Source organism: Malaclemys terrapin, chromosome 20 (genome assembly GCF_027887155.1).
Source record: "Malaclemys terrapin pileata isolate rMalTer1 chromosome 20, rMalTer1.hap1, whole genome shotgun sequence".
NCBI classification, from domain to species: domain Eukaryota; kingdom Metazoa; phylum Chordata; order Testudines; family Emydidae; genus Malaclemys; species Malaclemys terrapin.
Genome location: NC_071524.1, coordinates 2,466,493 through 2,485,228, shown reverse-complemented (window position 1 = coordinate 2,485,228; position 18,736 = coordinate 2,466,493). Strand labels below are relative to the sequence as shown.

Here is an 18,736-nt window from a genome sequence, read left to right as displayed (position 1 = left end):
TTATGCTCTAATAAATGTGTTAGTCTCTAAGGTGCCACAAGTACTCCTGTTCTTTTTGCGGATACAGACTAACACGGCTGCTACTCTGAATCCTCATTCTAGTAAACTTCATCTAACTGATAAATACAGGCCTTTTGATCTGATGGTGATTGAATGTACATTGCACACATGATGTAGCGGTAATTGCAGAGTGAAATCAGGGTACGTTACACAGGTAGTCGGGGAATACAGACAAAGGCAATTAGCACCTACGCTTGATTCTTATCTGCACAGATGAATGGGCTGGATTACACCACTGTGCCTCTTGGCCTGCCTTTAAGGGTTACACACACCGGTGAATCAGCCTGTTAACTTTATCCTCAGCTGGTTTGCCAGCGCCACAGTCCGCACCTCCTGCTCCCTTCCCCTGCAGGGCACAGGGTCATTCTGCACCGCGGTAACGCCAGGGAAACAGCCCCAGCTCCAAAGCCGTTGGCAAAGCTTTCCCACGGCGCCAGTTAATCCTCTCCTAGCAGCATTGGGCTTAAGGATCTTTCACCTTCTCTCCCTCTCACCATTTGCACGAATATCTGTCGCTCCCACCCAGCGCAATCAGACGACGGCGCTCCCACGATGCCGTACCGTTCAGACACACATGAAGCCAGGACAATTTATACCTGCTGGGGATTCTGGCCTAGTGACTCCAGGGAAGCAAGGCAGAATTACACCACCTGGGGATCTGGTCCATTGACTCCAATGGCGCGGTGCCCATTTATATCACTCGTGGTTGTAATTTGTCTCTCCCCGTTTCACTTTCCATCTCAGTCTCTCCCCCCTGCGCCGTCCCCTTTATTTACAAGGGGAAATCGTACTCGTCCTGCACCCGGGATGGGACCAGAAGCAGGTTGCGCTGGTGCGCGACCACCATGAGCTACAACACGGATGGCAGGTGGAGGTACTGCAGCGTGACGGGTGAGTCCTGGCAGGCTTCGCCTCTTACACCCTTCCCCTGCGCGGCACAGCGGCCATTCAGCTCGGCCAGGGAAACAGCCCCCACTCGCTGCAAGGGAACGACCCAGCTCCAAATCCGCTGGCCAAACTTTTCCGAGACGCCAGTTAATTCCCTCCTGGGAGTGTTTGATTGAACGATCGATCGGTCGCCCTCCCTCTTGCCACTGCTCCTTCGTGTGCAAAAATCCGCACTGGCTCGGGCCAGTGACACAATGGTGCTCTCACAATGCCACACACTCATCTCCCGAAAACACACACACATGCACGCGGGGCGGGAACGAGAGAGGACACATGCTGCGATGACGTGTGCTATAAGACAGCATTAAAATATTGAGAAATAAGGCCCTGGGAGACTAGTAGACGAAGGCAGAGCCAGAGGCTAGAAGTTGAAGCTAAACAAATTCAGACTGGAAATAAAATGCCATTGCAGCAGGGGGACCGGACCCTGCGTCTCCCCTGGGGGTGCTCTAACCAGAAGGCTACACAGCCCTCCTTCCCCCTGGTTTAATCCATTCTCACTCACACAGAGGGGGGATTGAACCTGGGTCTCCCACGTCCCAGGTGAGCGCTCGAAACCCAGGGCTAAACGTTATGAGGGAGACACCCTCCACCGCCTTCTCCAGCTGGGCTCTGAATGGGGCCAAAGCCCAAAGCTCCCAGCACACCCAGCGGATTGGGCCTGAGGGCAAATCGGCCTGGGGCTGGCCCATCTCCCACTGGGGGTTGGGGGGGAGAGGCAGCCGGGCGCCTGGAAGGAGGCAGCATGTGCAGGCCCAGAGGCAGCCGGGAGCACCTGGGCAGCCTTCGCAGCGCAGACGCTGGGGGCGAGCGAGGCCAGGCGCCTACGCCGGTAGGAGGCAGCTGCAGGGGGAGGGGGGACGGGTGCGGTGACACCTAACACTGGGGTTTAGGTGCCCACGTCCCTCTGTGGATCTGGGCCAACGGCCCCTTCTGGGCTTCAAATCTATGGCTCTATAAAGGCTTCGTCCACATGGGTTAGACTTGGCCACTTCTGTGTTTGTGCAGCACAGTGGGGTCCTGTCCATGACGGGGGCTCCCAGTGCTACCATTATACCCCTAATATATAATGTACAGCACCCAGCACAATGGGGTCCTGTCCATGATGGGGGCTCTCGGTGCTACCGTAATACCCCTAATATGTCATGTACAGTGCCTAGCACAGCGGGGTCCTGGCCCATGATGGGGGCTCCCAGTGCTACCGTAATACACCTAATATATAATGTACAGCGCCCAGCATAGTGGGGTGCTGGGCCATGACTGGGGCACCTGGTGCTACCGTAATACCCATTGTGAGTCTCTGCTTGCTGGGAGTGGCGCTCTATCCCCCTCTAGTGGTGGCTAGGCCCCCTACAGAATGATGAGCCTGCTATTGCCTTGGCTAAGAGACAGGTGTCTTTCAGCTCATGTGGTAGAAGATCCCAGGTTTGATCCCTGCTGCCAACACCCTTGGGTGGGTCAGTGTTACACCCTAATATATAATGTACAGTGCCTAGCACAATGGGGTCCTGGGCCAGGAGTGGGACTCCCAGTACTACCGTAATACACCTGCTCAGTAATGTACAGCACCTAGCACAATGGGGTCCTGGCTATGATGGGGGTGCCTAGTGCTACTGTAATACCCCAATAAATAATGTCCGGCTATTATTATTCCAGAAAGGGAAAGGTGTTTTTCACCCCAAATTCATGCTGACAGAACCTCTCCTCCCAGCCCTGTGTGTCGTGTAGGAGCTACACGTTTGGTGGGAGGTATTTTAGGGACATTTCTGAGAGTTTGTACTGATCGGGAGGGTGAGTTTCCCGGGATTCTGCTGCTCAGCCATGGAGGCACTTTTGAATCTCCCGCCCTAGGCTGGTCCAAGCCTCCCTATCTCTGCCTGCGAAAACTTCCTGCCTGTAGACCCAACGGCTGCAGCCTCCTTGGGGAACAACTACACTGCCTGCATTTTGAAAGAGAGACCTGAGCGGAGGGTGTGGGAGAGAGGACTGGGGAGGGGGTGGAATTGCTAAAGCAATTCAAATTGGAGGATGAGGCAGGAGAAGACCGCCCCCCCCCCATCTGCACAGACTGGGGAATGTGGGGATACTCAGGGGTTGGGTTTTTTAAGTTATGTCAGCCCATGTCTCTGTGCACTGCGCCGTGAGGAGCCACTATCCACGCTGCGCGGTGGAGGGGGAATGATGCGCGGAGGTGACCCAGAGAAACTGACCAACTGCGACGGTGCCGGAGATATTTGCCAGGCACAGGATGTAGGTGATGATGTGCAAGGTGCTGAGCTGCTAAAGCATTAAGAGTCCAATGAAGGACAGAGCCCATTTGCCCCGGCTCCGGTCTGTGACTTTGCGTTCTGTGGCTGAGTTCTTAGCAGGGCCTCCTGGCTCCAAGATCCCGCCGCCGCAGAACTGTGCTCTGGACTCTCAGCTCTCATTTAAAAAGGGGACCTGAGTGTCAGCAGTACAGTGCTGCTTGCCTGCATCTGCAGAGAGCCTGGAACCATGGCTCTGAAGGGGGAGGGGGACTGCCCCATCCATCTAAAGGGCAATTGACTCTGAAACCTAATGATGGCAGTTGAAATTGAAGGGGAGGGTAAAATAAACTCTCCCCCCACACAGCTCCTTCACAGTCGATGAACAGAACGTGTCCTTAGCAGAAAAACCCGCTGATTCCTCTCCTAGCTGAGCTGAAATCTCCCCCTGGCCACGGTACCAGTCAGTGTTTCTGTCTCTCGCAGATTACGACAATGGAGAAGTGTGTGTTTTCCCTTTCACCTACAAGGGCAAACACTTCTCTGCTTGTACCAAGTTTGACAATCTCTTCGGGAGGTTCTGGTGTGCCACCACTGACCGCTACTGCACGGACTGCCAGTGGGTTTTCTGTCCTGACTGAGGAGGGTGAAGGAGGAGCCGAAGGGACGGGCAGTGCCAGAGCCATTGATGTCCCACGACACCACTTCGACGGAGGGAGCTCCTGGATAAAAACCCAGGCCAAGATTCTCAGAAGCGAGGAGTGATTTTGGGGGCCCATCTGGAGATGCCTTCAAAGGGCAGGTGTTCAGCGCTTGTGGAAGATCAGGGTCTGTTTAAGGTGCTGAGCAGCTGCCCCTTTAAGGTGACACAATGTGGGTGCCCAAAATCCCGACGCTGGCTTGCAAATCCTGAGACCCATCCGGGGCTGTTTTGTGTGATCAGCACTTCACGCTGGGTTGTGGCTGGGCGGCCTGGTGCGTTTCCCACTTGTCACTGCCCTTGAAAATAAAGGCTCTTTCCGAGTAGTTTCTTCGCTTCGTTTCTATCCAGGGCGGCTTCTGTTCACCATCTCAGCAGGCCCCGCCTTCCTTCTGCCCTGGGGAGACAGGGCCATGGGCACGGGGCAGTCGCTGCTCGGTAACAAGGGGCGATGGTGTCTGCAAGGGGATCGCTCTGGGCACCAGGGTTTCAAGCCACAGCGACACCCAAACAGAAAATGAATCTGATTAAGTCTGAAGAAACAAACCTCCGGGCCGAGCTGTGAGCACTTGGCTTTTGGCCCGAGCGGTGCACCAATATCCGGGCAGTGCAGGGTGTTTCTGTTAGGAGAAATGCGTCAGGGAGATTCTCAGTGCGATCGCGCTCACTCACCAAAGTGTGTCAGGTCTCGTTTGCCTGACCCCAAAGAAACAAACAGCAGCAGGCAGCTTCCTGGCTGTGAAATCCCCATGCCTGCGCCTCCAGCGAGCTCTGTGCCCAAGCAGCTCTGTCTCGGTAGCAACCCTGGTCCTGGCACCAGCTGCAGTTGTGACCAAAAGGGGCAGCGTTAGGGTCAGCGGCTGCAGTGCAGCAGTCTAGGAGAATGGTGCCCCCATTACAGGATCCCACCGAGAATGGTGCCCCCTATAGGATCTGTAGGGAATTGTGCCCCCATTATAGGATCCCGTGTGGCCAGAGTTCCTAAACTGTGGGCTGCGACACAGTCCTGGGCAGAGTTGGGGGCTACATGACGGTATTGACACCCCCAAACTGTATACGTGGGCAGAGTGGTGACTGGCGACAGCCCCCACCCAGGGCTGGAGGAGCCCAGTGCCCCCAGTGGGTGGCAGAGGGCAAATCAGAGCTGCCGGGTGATGGGCAGAGGGCGTGGAGAAAAGGCCGGCCTCAAGGGCCGGCTGCTCCCAGGGTGGCTGGAGGAGGCTGGATGGTTCACAGCCATTCCCGCTCCAAACCGCCGCACCCCAGGAGCCATTGCTGTAGGGGCCCCTGGGATCGGGACTTGGCGGTTGGTAATCAGGACCATCAAGGTAATGGCTGGGCCCGGCCCAAGCATCTGCCTCGGCCCGGCCTGAGGGAAAATGGCAGCCTGGGTGGGAGCTGCAGAGCGGCCTGCAATTGGAGGAAGGTCCCCGGTGGTGGGTCTGACCCAGCTCCAGTGCAGCCCATCCAGGGGAAGAGGAGACGTCCTGTCCCTCCCCAGCCCAGCCAGGAACCCAGTGCAAAAGAGGAGTCTGCAGCCAGGGTGCCAGAGGTGTGGGAACTAGGGGTGCGGAGGGTGCTGAGCCCCCCCCCCCCCAGATTTCACTGGGTAAAGTTTGCCTGCACGCTCACAACGACCCAGACCATGACCTGGGTCCTGGAGCTGGGCTGCATCCGTGTGGTGAGAGTGGGAATTGCGCTTTTTCACACGGCTTTTGAACACACATGGATGATTTTCAAAGTTTCATTAACTAGGGGGGAAAGTTTGGGAGCCCCTGTCATAGGGAATGGTGCCCCCATAGGGGCCCTCTGAACCCCTGAGAAAGGACCCCACTTTCTGCACTCCCAGGGGCGGGGGCTCTCATTCCCAGAGAGCCCCGTTCATGCACCATTGCTCCCCGTGGGCCCATCGTGGGCTGGGTCAATGTTCCTCGCCCCAGTGACTCCCACTGACCTGCTCCGATTCCCCAAGCGCAGGATTGGGGCCCAGAGCCTGAACCTGTCACACTCGCGGGGCTTTGCCCAGGGAGCGAGGGCTCCTGCTTGGGGCTGCGGGGCAGCAGGGGGAAAAGTGCGGTTCCTGTGGGATGGGCGCCCTGGTCCCCGCCTCAGGGCATCATCTGTGGGATGTGGGGAGGGGCAGCACTGGGGACTGTGTTCCTGAAGGCCAGGGCTGTGTCTGTGTTTGGTTCGCACCCCCTTGGTGTGGGGAGAAGCAGAGGTATTACATAGCCAAGGACAGAACCCCTACGGGTGTCAATCAGCCCCGCTCCACTGGAGTGAACCCCTGTGCCCAGGAGGCCTCCTAGTGGCCACATGCAACAAATCAAAGCAACACGGCAGGAGATGGGGGAGGAACACACGGTGCCGTGACACCAGATCCCCCGTCTGACGGGAGCTGTGAGCTGGGCCAGTCCCCAGGTCGCTCACCATCCTGCTCCTGAAACAGGCGCAGGGCACTCGGCGCTGGACAGACGCTGCCAATTTAGAACTGGGTTCCAGGTGCCGCTTGCTTAACTGTGTGTGGGACGGGGCTGCCTGTGCCACGGGGCCAGGCCAGAGGTTACGCCTGCACTGGGGCAGAGACACCATTCAGGGACATCCTGGCCTGGACAAGCAGTTAAAATCAAATGGCCAATTTGGAGGCGAGCTGGGGGGAAATCTCTGGGCTGCCAAGTTGGTTGCAATGTGCTGAAGATTCTCTCTGGTTCCAACCCAAATTGCTTATGAAGCCAAGCGGCATCGTGTGCGCTGGAGATTTTATTCATCCTGCACGCCCTCCCCGGCTAACGAAGGGTCCAACCAGCCCAGCCCCAAACCACCGGCAAAGCACGGCTGGCAACACAAGTGTGTGGCGACACCCGCATTAAATCAAGTCAAACCATCTGTGCGTGGGTATCGCTCTGGGACGCGATTTGGGCCAACACCAGCAGGGGCCAGAGCAAAGGTGCCACCAGCCAGAGACGTTTGCTGTGAATGGCCGAGGGAAGCAGAGCAGAGCGTGACGCAGCCACCGGTGACTCAAAGCCCCACCCCACACCCCACCCGGGGGCAGGTGAATTCCCAGGACAGGCCCCAGGGCCGGGGGGAGCCGGGATGATCAGCTGGGCCCTCACCATGGCAGTGCCAGTGCAGTAGCAGAGTTCACCATTCAGTCCACGCCAGCCCCTCACAGTGCCCTCAGGTCTGCCCGGGCAGAGCCACGTCCCCAGACGCCCAGGCAGGGCCCAGCTGTCCATAGAGCGGGGGGCACTGAGAGTCTGTGTGAGCACGGGAGCTGGATGCAGGGGGCGTGTGGCTGCCGGGGGGAGCAGGACTGGGTCGTGCGGGATGTAGGCAAAGGGGACAGAGACAGGAGTAAAGCCCAGCAAAATGCAGGCTGCGAGGGGCTGGATTTTAACACCCTTTTCTCTAGGCTTTCATGGCTCTGGGTGCGGGAGGGAGGGACGGGGGGCTCTGGAGTAGCCACGCAGCCACATCATGCATGTTAATGGCTGGATCTTGACTGGCCCGTGGATCTTCTCGCCCAGCATCTCTTCCTCCCCCTCCAGCCCTGCTCTGCTCCCCGCCTGCCAGCTCTGGAGAAAGGTGAGGGGAGCAAGGCCAGGGCTGGGGTCTCTGCTGCATCAGGTGGGCGCCCATCTGTAACGAGCCAGAGCGAAGGGAGGCTGGATTAGCGCAGCGTTCGGCCTGTCTGGGGAGCCCCACCCCGGGGGAATTACAGCCCCGTACCAGGGGCTACGGCCGAGACTCGGGATCCTGGGAGCCCAACGTGAGACACGGCAGCATCCAGGGCTCCAGCTGAGATCCGGGACCCACAGCGCCAGGCGCTGCACAGATCCATGACGACAGACAGGCCCTGACCCAAGCAGTTCAGAATCCAAATTGACCAGACTGACACCAGGGAGGAGGGGAAACTGAGGCACAGCTGGGGAAGGGACACGCCCCTGCCCAACCAGTGCGGGCAGGTGGAAGAACTGGGAGCAGAACCCAGATGTCCTATGTCACAGGCCAGGGCGGCGCTTTCTGTCAGTCCGGCCTCGCTGAGGCGTCTCAAGTTGGGCACCCAAAATCCCAGGTCATTTGGGGGAAATTTGATCAAAGTCACAATGGGTCAAAAGGAGCTGGGAATGGGGGTTCCTAATCAAAGACATCCCCCCAGAGCACATTGTGTTCCCCCAACACACCCACCCCCTGAAGCTCCCATCAGGCCCCGGCTCTCCAACCCCTGCCCCAGAATAGCTGGGACCCCACAGAGCCACGCAGCCCCCTGTGGGTCACCCAGCCCAGTTCCCACATGCCCTGGGGCCAGGGCCATGTCAGAGCCCTCCCACAGCCCGCCCTGCCACTGGGCCACACCCTGGGGGTGCCCACTGGTCTGAGAGGGCTGTGCCCCCCCGTCCCTCATCTGGACCTGTAGCTGCCTCCCCAGCGCCTCAGGGTTTGCTCCCCTCCGCTGGGGTCAGTGACAGGGACATCAAGCCTTGTGAGCGATGGCAACAAAAATGGCCGCCCTCCGGCCCTGCAGAAAGGGACAGACTGTAAGGGACCCACCCAAGGGCCTATGTGACCCCCACAGTGGGGGAAGAGCACACAGGGGATGCTCCCTTGGGCTCACAAGCAGGGAGGACCCAACCCCACACAGGCCGGACCCTTGACGTCAGTGCGGCCAAGCAGGCGGGGCTGGGCCAGTCACCCCCACGGGCTCTGGTCCAGGCTGCCTCAGCCCCACTGGGGATCCGTGCACCTCCCCTGGCCCTGTTTACATGTCCCCCCATTGAGCAGCAGGGGGCACAGCGGGGCATTCATGCTGCCCCAGGGCGGGTCTTGCTGCCCCAGACCTTGCAATGAAGGGCCCATGGGGTGGCAAAGGGGATGTGTGTAAATTCCCCACTTAGGTCTAAAGGTCTGGCTACGCTAGGGGATCCCAAGGGCTGGGAAGACTCACTCCATCGGCTGTGGGGATGCTGGAGCTAGGTGGGGGACATTTGTCCAAAAAACGGGGTTATTTCCCCCTCAAAAATGGCCTTTTCCTGCCCAGGAAAATGCCGGTTTTCACAAGACACCTGGGACTGTGCAAAGTTTCCTTTTCAGCGAAAACGCCTGTGACTTTTGCCATCAATGTTTAGAACCGTTCCCGGGATCCTGTAGTTATTGGAAACGGGGCATTTTCCATGGTCCGGAAAGCCCAGCTTTTGGTAAATGGCAAGAGGACCATTCCGATAGGACCGGGACCTGGATCCCAACAGCCTGCTGGAGGCCTGGCCCCGGCTACGCAATGTGTCCCTGCTGCGCTGCGACAGCCGGGACTGCAGCGGGAACAACACCGACGCCTTCCTGGACAGGAGCTGAGCCATGGGGCAGCGACTGCACCAACGTGGGGTTTCCCTGCCAGCAGCCTCCACCATGTCATAGAGGAATGGGGGTGCCAATCCCCCCTTGTGATTAACACCAAAAAAGTGTCAGAGCATCCTGTCTGTCCATGCATCTGTCTGTGCATCTGTCCATGCATCTGTCTGTGCGTCTGTCTCATCTCTGTCTGCATGTCTCAGCTTTACAGGGTGCGCGAGGCCTGGCCAGTCTCTCTGGCAGTGCCCCCTTCACTGAGCCAGGTTTGGGCCCCCACTTTTTGCCAGAGTGACCCCTGTGGCTCCCCTGCTCCAGACCCCTGGCTGAGACGTCACCCGCCCTTGACCCAGGCTGGAGCCCTGAGAGCCTAGAACCAGCCAGGGACGGCGCCATGTGTGACCCAGCCCAAGTTTGCCGCTCAGGGCTGGGGGCAGAGCTGTTCAGAGCCCCGCGTCCCCTCACTGCCCTTTGCTTTGCCTTCCCTTAGGGATGGGTTGGCTGTTGAATACACCTTCACCGTCAGCCTGGAGAAAGCCAGCTGCGAGAACCCATCTGGTCTGGAACAGATGCTGCACAGGAACAAACTGCAGGACATGCAGGCGGCCATTAACCCAGAGGGTGTCCTGCACGACCCAGACGAAGGGCCCATTGTGGCTGCCCGGATGAAGCACCTGGGCAGGGGAGGGGAACACGCCGAGTGGCGCCTGCTCCAGGGCGACCAGAACAGCCCCGTGCAGAAGCTCCTAGCCCGGCCCTACAACGAGAGAAGCTGCCTGATCTTCTTCACCGTCCGCTCGCCCTGCGCGGGGACGTGCCTGCTGGTGAAGAGGCCCCACAACATCCTACAGATGGTGAGTGACACCTTCCGCCCCATCGACCACAACTACAAGGCCTTCGTCTTCCGGCAGATCTACCGCCAGGACCGGGACCTGGATCCCCAAAGCCTGCTGGAGGCCTGGCACCAGCTGCCCGACGTGCCCCTGCTGCGTTGTGACACCAAGGGCTGCAGGGACTGCAGTGGGAACGACCCCAACACCGACACCAACGCCTGCCTGGACGAGATGCGAGCTATGAGGCAGCCGCTGCACCTACCTGGCAGAGGGCAGGAGGGAGAGCAGGGGGCAGAGAGGAGAGCAGAGGATGTAGGGGAGAGCAGGGAGCACCTTCAGAGGGCTGGGGAGATGGTGGGGCAGGGGGCACCACTGGAGGGCTGGGAGGACAGCGAGGCAGGGGGTGACATTGTAACATTGGGGGGATGGCCGGATATTGAGTTCCGTCGGAGGCATGGGGGACGGTGGGGTGGAGGGTATGGGAGGCATAGGGGACGGTGGGGTGGAGGGTATGGGAGGCGTGGGGGACGGTGGGGTGGGGGACGCCGTGGGGGACGGCGGGGCGGCGGGCGCCGTGGGGGACGGCGGGCGCCGCGGGGGACGTGGAGGGCGTGGAGGGCATGGGGGACGTGCCCCTGCTGCGTTGTGACACCAAGGGCTGCAGGGACTGCAGTGGGAACGACCCCAACACCGACACCAACGCCTGCCTGGATGAGATGCGAGCCATGAGGCAGCCGCTGCACCCACCTGGCAGGGGGCACGTTTGGGGGGATGACAGGGCAGGGGGATCTGTTGGAGGATTGGGGGGGGATGAGCGGGGCAGGGGGATCTGTCCGAGATTTGGAGGAATGGCAAGGCATGGGATGCCCTGGGCAGCGTGAGGGATGGCAGCGCATGGGGTGTGCTTGGAGGCTAGGGGATGGTGGGGCAGAGGGAGACATTGGAGGGTTGGGGGGATGGTAGGTCAGGGGAAACTGTAGGAGGCAGTGGGAAAGGCAGGGCAGGGGACACCGTCAGAGGGAGGGGAGATGGCAGGGCAGGGGGCACCGTCGGGGCAGGGGTTACTGTCAGTGGTTCGAGCAGCAGGCACCGTTGGAGGGTTCAGGGACATGGGGGGATGCAGGGAATGGAGGGGGTGGGACATTTCTTCTCTCAAGGCCTGTGATTTTGCAGAGTCCCCCCATCCTGAATGATTAACACCAATAAAGTGTCGGAGCCTCCTGGGGTCTCGTGTCTCTGTCCCTGTGTCTGTCTCCCTCCTCTCTGTCCGTGCATCTGGACTTTACACAGTGTGGGAGGCCCCCCAGTCTCCCTGGCAGTGCCCCCTTCCTTGGGCCAGGCCTGGCCCCCACTTTTTGCCTGAGCCCAGACCCTTAGCACGGAGTCACCCCCTTGGGAGCGAGGCAGGGCAGCCTTTGCCAGACACCCAGCTCGCTATGGATGAATGTGGCCATGTGCTGCCATCTGCTGGTGATGTGAAGGTAGACACATGAAAAACACAATGGGCAGACCCCAGTTTGCATGATTCCTGCCAGCCCCGCACTGGCTGGATCAGACAGAGGGGGATTGCTCAGAGGGGGCTGAGAGGGGGTCAGGGCAGATCTGCCCTGTGTGCTCTGAGTGGGTCCATGAGATTGGTCCACACCACGAGAACTGCTGGGCAAAGCTCTCTGGCTCCAGCGCTGTGCGCACGCCCACCTGCAGTGGGACGTGTAGGTGCCCCATCACTCCACGGGGACCTGCAGCTCCCCAGACTGATGGGACAAGGTTCCAGTCAGTGGTTGGAGGCTCTGAGGCTGGGGACGGGAACAGGGGGCAGGAGAACCGGTTTGATAGAAACCTGGGCCTGTCCTGGCTTGGTGAGTCGTACACGCCTGTTTGTTTCATCCAGCTTCTCTCCTTGAGCCAGATTCACCTGCTTCTTAACCAGGCCGGGATCCGCTGACGTGGACAGGTGTGTGACAAAGGCCACGGCTCGGGTCAGGTGCCTGTCGCTAAAACCCAAGCTTCATAAGACAATTCAGAGGAGAAGAAACAGGTTTCTGTTCCGTGAAGGCGGCTCGAATCAAACTCAAGAGAAACTCAATAAAGCTTTAAAATCTGGGCAATGCGCAGGGAAGGGATTGTAGCAATCAGAACGAATTCTATTTAATGGAAAATTACAAGGATCGTTCAATCGCACAATTAGGAAGTGACAGGGAAAGACTTGTGCGTCCCTCCCCACCTTCCCATTGCCCACAAGGCTGCCCAAAACTCGCCTTTCACGGCCTTCGCCAACAGACACCCAAGAACAATCCATCCCCAGCTCCACCGAACCTGCAGGGAAGGCTGAACCAGCAGTGACCTCTACTGGGTCCGGGCACGAGGATGGTGCCAGTGCATGCCGTGTGTGGCTGTGGGACAGGCTGCTGTAATGCAGATACAAGCAGAGGGGTCACTGCTGAGGGGCTGCGTTAGTGGGGCAGTTCGGGGGACGTATTGCACAATCACTCACCTCCCAAAGTGGTCAGGCACCAGTACCGGCTGCTGAGAGCCCACTGAGCCCCCAGGAGGAGTTCAGATGGGGGGGACCCAGAGAGCTCGGTTGGAGTCAGAAGACCTTCTCACCCAGGGGTGGAGATAAAGAAAGGAGTGTGAGGAAGTGGGAATTTCCTGTAGTATCTTTGTGTGATATGCCTGGCAGGGACGGACTTGGCTAGGAATTGCTACAAAACGGGGTGTGAAAAAAGTTAAAGAGCCACTCGTGGGGCAGAATGGGGGATTTGAGGTGTGTGGGTCATGTGAGTGTCTGGGGTGGAATGAGCAGGTCATTAAAGGGCTGGCTGAAACCGACTCACACCGATGGAGACAATGGAACAGTTGACACCTAACAATGGGAAACTCCGGCAGGCGGAGCGTTTGAACTCAGCAGGGGTCTGCAGCATGCGGACAATGGACAGAGGGGTGACAGGAGGCTAGAATAAGATCTGGCTTTTGTAGAGGTCGGGGAGCTCCCCTGGGACTGGGCGGCAAAGGGAGGAAGCCAAGGTGGTTTCTTTAGCGGCACGGCTTACGATAGCCCTGACTTGTCTGATTTGGACACTAGCTGAACATTTGCTCCTCTGTGCTAAGTTATGGACTTCCCAATGCTGGGTCCCGGCTGACTAATAAACTCCACTCTGCTTGGAAGAGGCTGCCTGGTGTCGCTGCAAATAGTCACGGAGGGGCAACGGGCCCTGAAGAGGGAACAAGTCTCTGACCAGCCGTCTATCTCAGGAGGAACCGCTGAGCAGGAGGGCAGGAGCAGGGCTCAGTCTGGGAGGTGTGGAGACCACAGGGCCTCCCCTGAAGGAAGAGTGGGACCCCTCCTGGGTCAAGCCCCCTGCAGGGGTTTTGGAAAAGCTGGGATGTAGCTCGAATCCTGTGGATCCATAACAAGGAGCCTTCTGTTTAAGCCAACTGGCACCACAACACACCATCTCAGGACACGGAGTGTCAGCATACCATCTGCTTTAGGAAGGCACCGGGGAAGGAGCTGGTCTGGGAGGAGCTTGTGCATGTTAGATGGTAGGAGACTGGCTTATTTCTCAATAATGATTAATGAACCTTATCCCCTGCCTTCCCCAGATCCTATTTTCCTGTTCTCAAAAAGTCTCCTCTCCCCCAGTGTTACGCTGTTATTCCTGATAAATCATTTCTTGGCTGGAGTTTGTTTTATGGACTTTACTGTCTCCTGTGTACAGGGCTTTACAGTCCTTGCCAACTAGTTGGATTGTCCTTGATTTCTCATGGGACAGCACTCCTGGGTCTGTGACCCTGAGTGGAGGCACCCAGAATAAGGAACCCAGGACCTAACCCACACTATGACCGTGGTGAAACTGCTGCAAATATTGGTGAGAGTAATGATCTGGGAGAGAAAATGCCACACACGTGATTCCAGAAGCTGGGGGATTAAGAAAGTTGCATTAGGCTTATGATGGGAGTCGGTGACGCTGCCTAGAATTATCCCCTGCACTGATGAGGCACAAAGTGATTCAGGCTTTTCAGATTTTGTCTTGGTATAACTATGTTGGTTAGGGGCATGTGATTTTTTTTAGTGATACGGTTGTGACACTTCCCAGGGACACCGCAGGTGTGAGGCGCTTTTCAACCACCGGCCTTTAGCTTGCGTATGCCTAATGGGTGTCAGCTGCCTAATTTCACTGGCAGTCCAAGCACTCGCCTCTCAGCCTACACAGACCCTGCTGTCTCTCTGCAGGTTGTCAAGTATCAGAGGGGTAGCCGTGTTAGTCTGAATCTGTAAAAAGCAAGAGGGTCCTGTGGCTAACTAACTGACTAACTAACTGTTAGTCTCAAAGGTGCACAGGACCCTCTGTTGCTCTCTGCAGGTTGGCAGTCAACACACTCTGACCCTCGAGTCCTCCGAGCATCCCCCTGGAACGCCCAGCCCCTGTTCCCCTGGATGCTCATGGTATTCACAGACTCGCAGGTCCCAAAAGAACAGTGCCCCCCCCCAGCTTACCAGTTCACCTCGCCGCTTATCACACTGCACGTCAGCATGTTTGTAGTGAAACCAAGTATACATTGATTGAACAAAGGGATGGAGATTCTACCAGTAGCAAGTATAGAAAACAGAAGGCGACATATAAAATAAAATCACAATATGCATTCTAGACCCTAGACTTATTTAGGGAGATACTTTGATGAGCAACCATCATATAAAGTCCCTCCACCATTTCACAGCCCCGCGTGGCTGTGAGCTTCCATTTGTGGGACAAGTCGTGCCCCCATGACGGAAGACGCTGTGTGGTTTCTTGCATTACCTGGTAGACCAGGCTAATTCTTTGATCATAGTCAGCCCCTTGTCGATTGTTTTGTTCCTCTAGGCAGAGGTGCCAAGTTTCCCAGTTCCCGGGGGGTGCTTGACCCCCCACTCTGCCCCAGGCCCCATCCCCACTCCACCCAAACCCCCACCTCCACCTCGCCTCTTCCTGCCCCCACTCCTTCCCCACCTCTCCCAGTGCCTCCTGAACACCACTGAATAGCTGATTGCAGCACTCGGGAGGCGCTGGGAGGGAGCGGTAGGACTAGGAGCTGAGCGGCGGGGCTGCCGGTGGATGCTGAGACAGCACCTATGCCTGTAGCGTCTCCCTCTTGTAAGTGTCACACTCTTCCGATGAGCATCAGACTCACTGTGCAAACAGGCTGCCACTGTGAAGCGGACCACACACAATGAGCAGACAGAGAGAGAAGCGTTAGTGACCCGCGCCGGAAAGCAACCGGTCCGAGACACGGTGACCTGTTTCCCTTAAGAACATCATTTTTAGTACAGATACATGACGCCTTAAATATGATCCTTACACACATTTCACAATGATTACGATGACCACAGGGCCTCTGGCTCTCAGTAGAGACCTCACATGCCACCCTTTGGTGATTCATGATGCATATATCTGGCCCAGGAGATCCCTGTAAAAGTCTGTGTACCCCTACTCCCCAGGCCCTCTGCCAGCTGGCAACAAAGGGTCCCTGGGCTCCAATAGTTATAATGGTATAAACCCTAGTGTGGATGCCATTATACTGGGATAAAGGTGCCTTATACTGGTATAGCTTATTCGCCTTCCTGCATGGGAATAACCATCCCAGTATAAAGCACTGTATACCTATATAACTGTGTCCACACTGTGGGGGGGCTTGTGAGCCTCATAATCCAGATCCAAGGCTTTTGGGTCTAGACAAGGCCTGAGGGTGTTAACCACCCTATTTCTACTTTGGGTGCCTAGAGGCTCTTGGAAAAATCCCAGGCTAGGTGACTAGCCCGAGGTCACACCAGAAATCGGTGGCAGAGCATTTACAATCTGAAGACCTTCTCTGCTTTGCTTACAGGGGAAACCCACCGGGGTTTCATGAGATTGCTGATGGCTTCCCGAATATCTTTGTTCCTCAAGCTGTAGATTAGCGGGTTGAAAAGAGGGGTTAGAACCGCATAGACCATCGCCACCACCCTGTCGTGGTATGAAGGTCGGCTTTGTGCCGGGCGGATGTACATAAAACCAGTGGTGCCGAAAAAGGCCAGTACCACGGTTAGGTGAGAGGCGCAGGTGGAGAAGGCCTTTCGCCGCCCTTCCGAGTCCTGGATATTGATGATGACGCTCAGAATCTTCACGTAAGAGAAGAGGATGAGGGTGGCCGGGCCGAGGATGACGAAGGAGTGGAGGGCGAAGTCTATGGTGGTGCTGGTGGACACATCAGCGCAGGCCAAGCTGAACAGCGAGGGGAAGTCGCAGAAGAGGTGCTCTATGCGGTGCGCCCCGCAAAGGGGCAACGTGGAGAGCAGGATGATTTCTGGCACCGGCCACATAAAGCCACATGCCCAGCACCCTGCCGCTAGCCACAGGCAGATCTTGGGGGTCATGGCAGATGGGTAGTGCAAAGGCTTGCAGATGGCCAAGTATCGGTCGTAGGCCATTGCCGTGAGCAAACAGGCCTCTGTAATGCCCAACGCATGGAAGAAATATACCTGCAGGAGGCAACCCCCGTAGGAGATGGGCTTCCTGCTGTCCAGGAGGTTGGCCAGCATCTTGGGGATGGTCACTGTGGTGTACCACACCTCCAAGAAAGACAGGATGGCCACAAAATAATACATGGGGACCTGAAGATGCAGGTTGGCCCGGATAAGCAGGAGAATGGCAGCATTGCCACCAAGAATGAGTAAGTAGGTGAACAACAGGAGGCTAAAGAGCAGGAGGTGAAAGCGCTCGAGATCTGGGAACCCCACCAGGAAAAACTCAGCTTCCCATGTCTCGTTGGAGGCTTCCATGTCCCCCACTGGGCTGATCTGTAACGACAGCAAGGTAATAATAACAATACCTAGTGCTTTTCCTCAGTAGGACCCAGTTGTCCTGTGTTCTGGTCCCGCACGCTAGCTACTGGGGAAAAAACAACATGGAAATAAGTTTTTGGCACCAGGTTAGAGCACAGTGCACAGGCGCCGGCTTCTTCTGGGCCCCCAGCGGGAGCTGAGCCCCCTGCTCTGTCCCCACCTAACCCCTTCCCCAAAGCTCCCACACCTGGCCCTTCCCCCAAGCTCCCACACCTGGCCCTCCTCTTCCACCCAGTTCCACCCCCTCCCCCGAGTGTTCCCACTCCCCCCCCCCCCCCCCGCGCCTCCTGCATTCTACAGAACAGCTGATTGCTGCTGGGAGGGAGGGAGGGAGGGAGGGAGGGAGGGGAGGAGTGCATTGGGGGGGCTGCCGGTGGATGGGAGGCGCTGGGGAGGAGAGATTGACTGTCAGTGGGTGTTGAGCACCCACTAATTTTTTTCTATGGGTGCTCCAGGAGTTGGTGCCTATATCACAGTGTTACAAAAGGGCATTTTGCAGACTCGTAGAAGTGTAGGATTCGAAGAGACCTCGAGAGATCCTCTAGTCCAGTCCCTTGCCTTCAGACCATTTCTGCCCCCTGCAGGTGGAACGGGGACTTGAGCCAGCCCTAACCACTGGGCTACAAGTTGTAAGGCAGAACCTTCCCCATATTTTGGGTAAGCTTCCCTACAGGGGCCCGAGCCGGTGGGTCGGTGGGTGAGCTCAGAGCACACTTGCAGGATTGGACCCCCCCCCCCATGTGTTAGGCTGAAGAACACCCGTCTGACCCCAGTTTGTGAATTGCTCTGGGGCCCAGGGAGCTGGATACCTGGCATGGGGCTGTGGTGCGTAGGCTCGAAGGCGGGGACAGGGAGGTTTGCCTGCAAGCTCTCCCCAGGGTGAAGTCCCCCATTCTGTACCTATGGCCTGCATTCTTGGTTCCTAGATGTATAGATTTGCATTTAGCCAGATTAAAACACACGCCATTTACTTGCTCCCACTTTACCAAGCGATCCGGATCGCTCTGACCCGTCCTCTTCATTATTTACCACTCCCCCAAGTCGTGTGTCATCTGCAGACTTTTTCAGTGATGATTTTATGGGCTCTTCCCAGCCCTTGATGAAAATGTTTATGTTAATGACGCTCAGTCTCAGGCCATAAACAAACTAGCACGAAAGACCCCAAAAGGTTCTGTGTTTTCACCCACTTCTAACGCATCAGGGCATAGGACCGGGGCTGTGACTGTGGGGCTGTTTCATTGCTGTGTAGATTTCCAGGCTCTGGCTGGAGTCTGGGATGTAGGATCCATCGGGGTGGGAGGTCTCCCGAGCTCGGGCTCCGGCCCAAATCCAGAAATCTACACAGCGATGAAACAGTCCTACAGCCCAAGCCCCACGAGCCCAAGCCATCTGGCATGGGCCAGCTATGGGTGCTGTGAACACAAACCCGATATTCCCAGTAAAGGAAGCTTGACTAGAAAGGAAGAGAAACCCTACCACACGAATAAAGATCCCAAGATCTCAGATCTGCCGGTACGTACCTGGCATCAGACAGGGCTCCTGGTCCCTCCAACCTCTAGAAAAGAAATAAATGACATTGCCAAGGAAAGAGAAATATAATTGCTTCCAAACGGCCCCAGAGATATCAACTAATAATTGTTGCTGGGATTTTTACTCCCCGATGGACAGGCTTTCCCGAAGGAAATAAACTCGCTCTGGATTGGAGACGGAAAACAGATCATTTTTAAATAGAAACAAGGCC

General features: G+C 57.2%; 1 protein-coding gene across 1 annotated transcript; it reads right to left on the bottom strand.

The window, feature by feature from the left end:
• Positions 1-15,963: 15,963 nt before the first annotated feature.
• On the bottom strand, positions 15,964-16,932 carry LOC128826328 (olfactory receptor 6N1-like). Its single transcript, XM_054009576.1, has one exon. It carries the CDS (start codon positions 16,930-16,932, stop codon positions 15,964-15,966), a length of 969 nt encoding a protein of 322 aa, XP_053865551.1.
• Positions 16,933-18,736: the final 1,804 nt, after the last annotated feature.

Excerpts from the sequence above, each read along its gene's own strand:
- LOC128826328 (XM_054009576.1), bottom strand. The coding sequence starts at position 16,932 with ATGGAAGCCTCCAACGAGACATGGGAAGCTGAGTTTTTCCTGGTGGGG.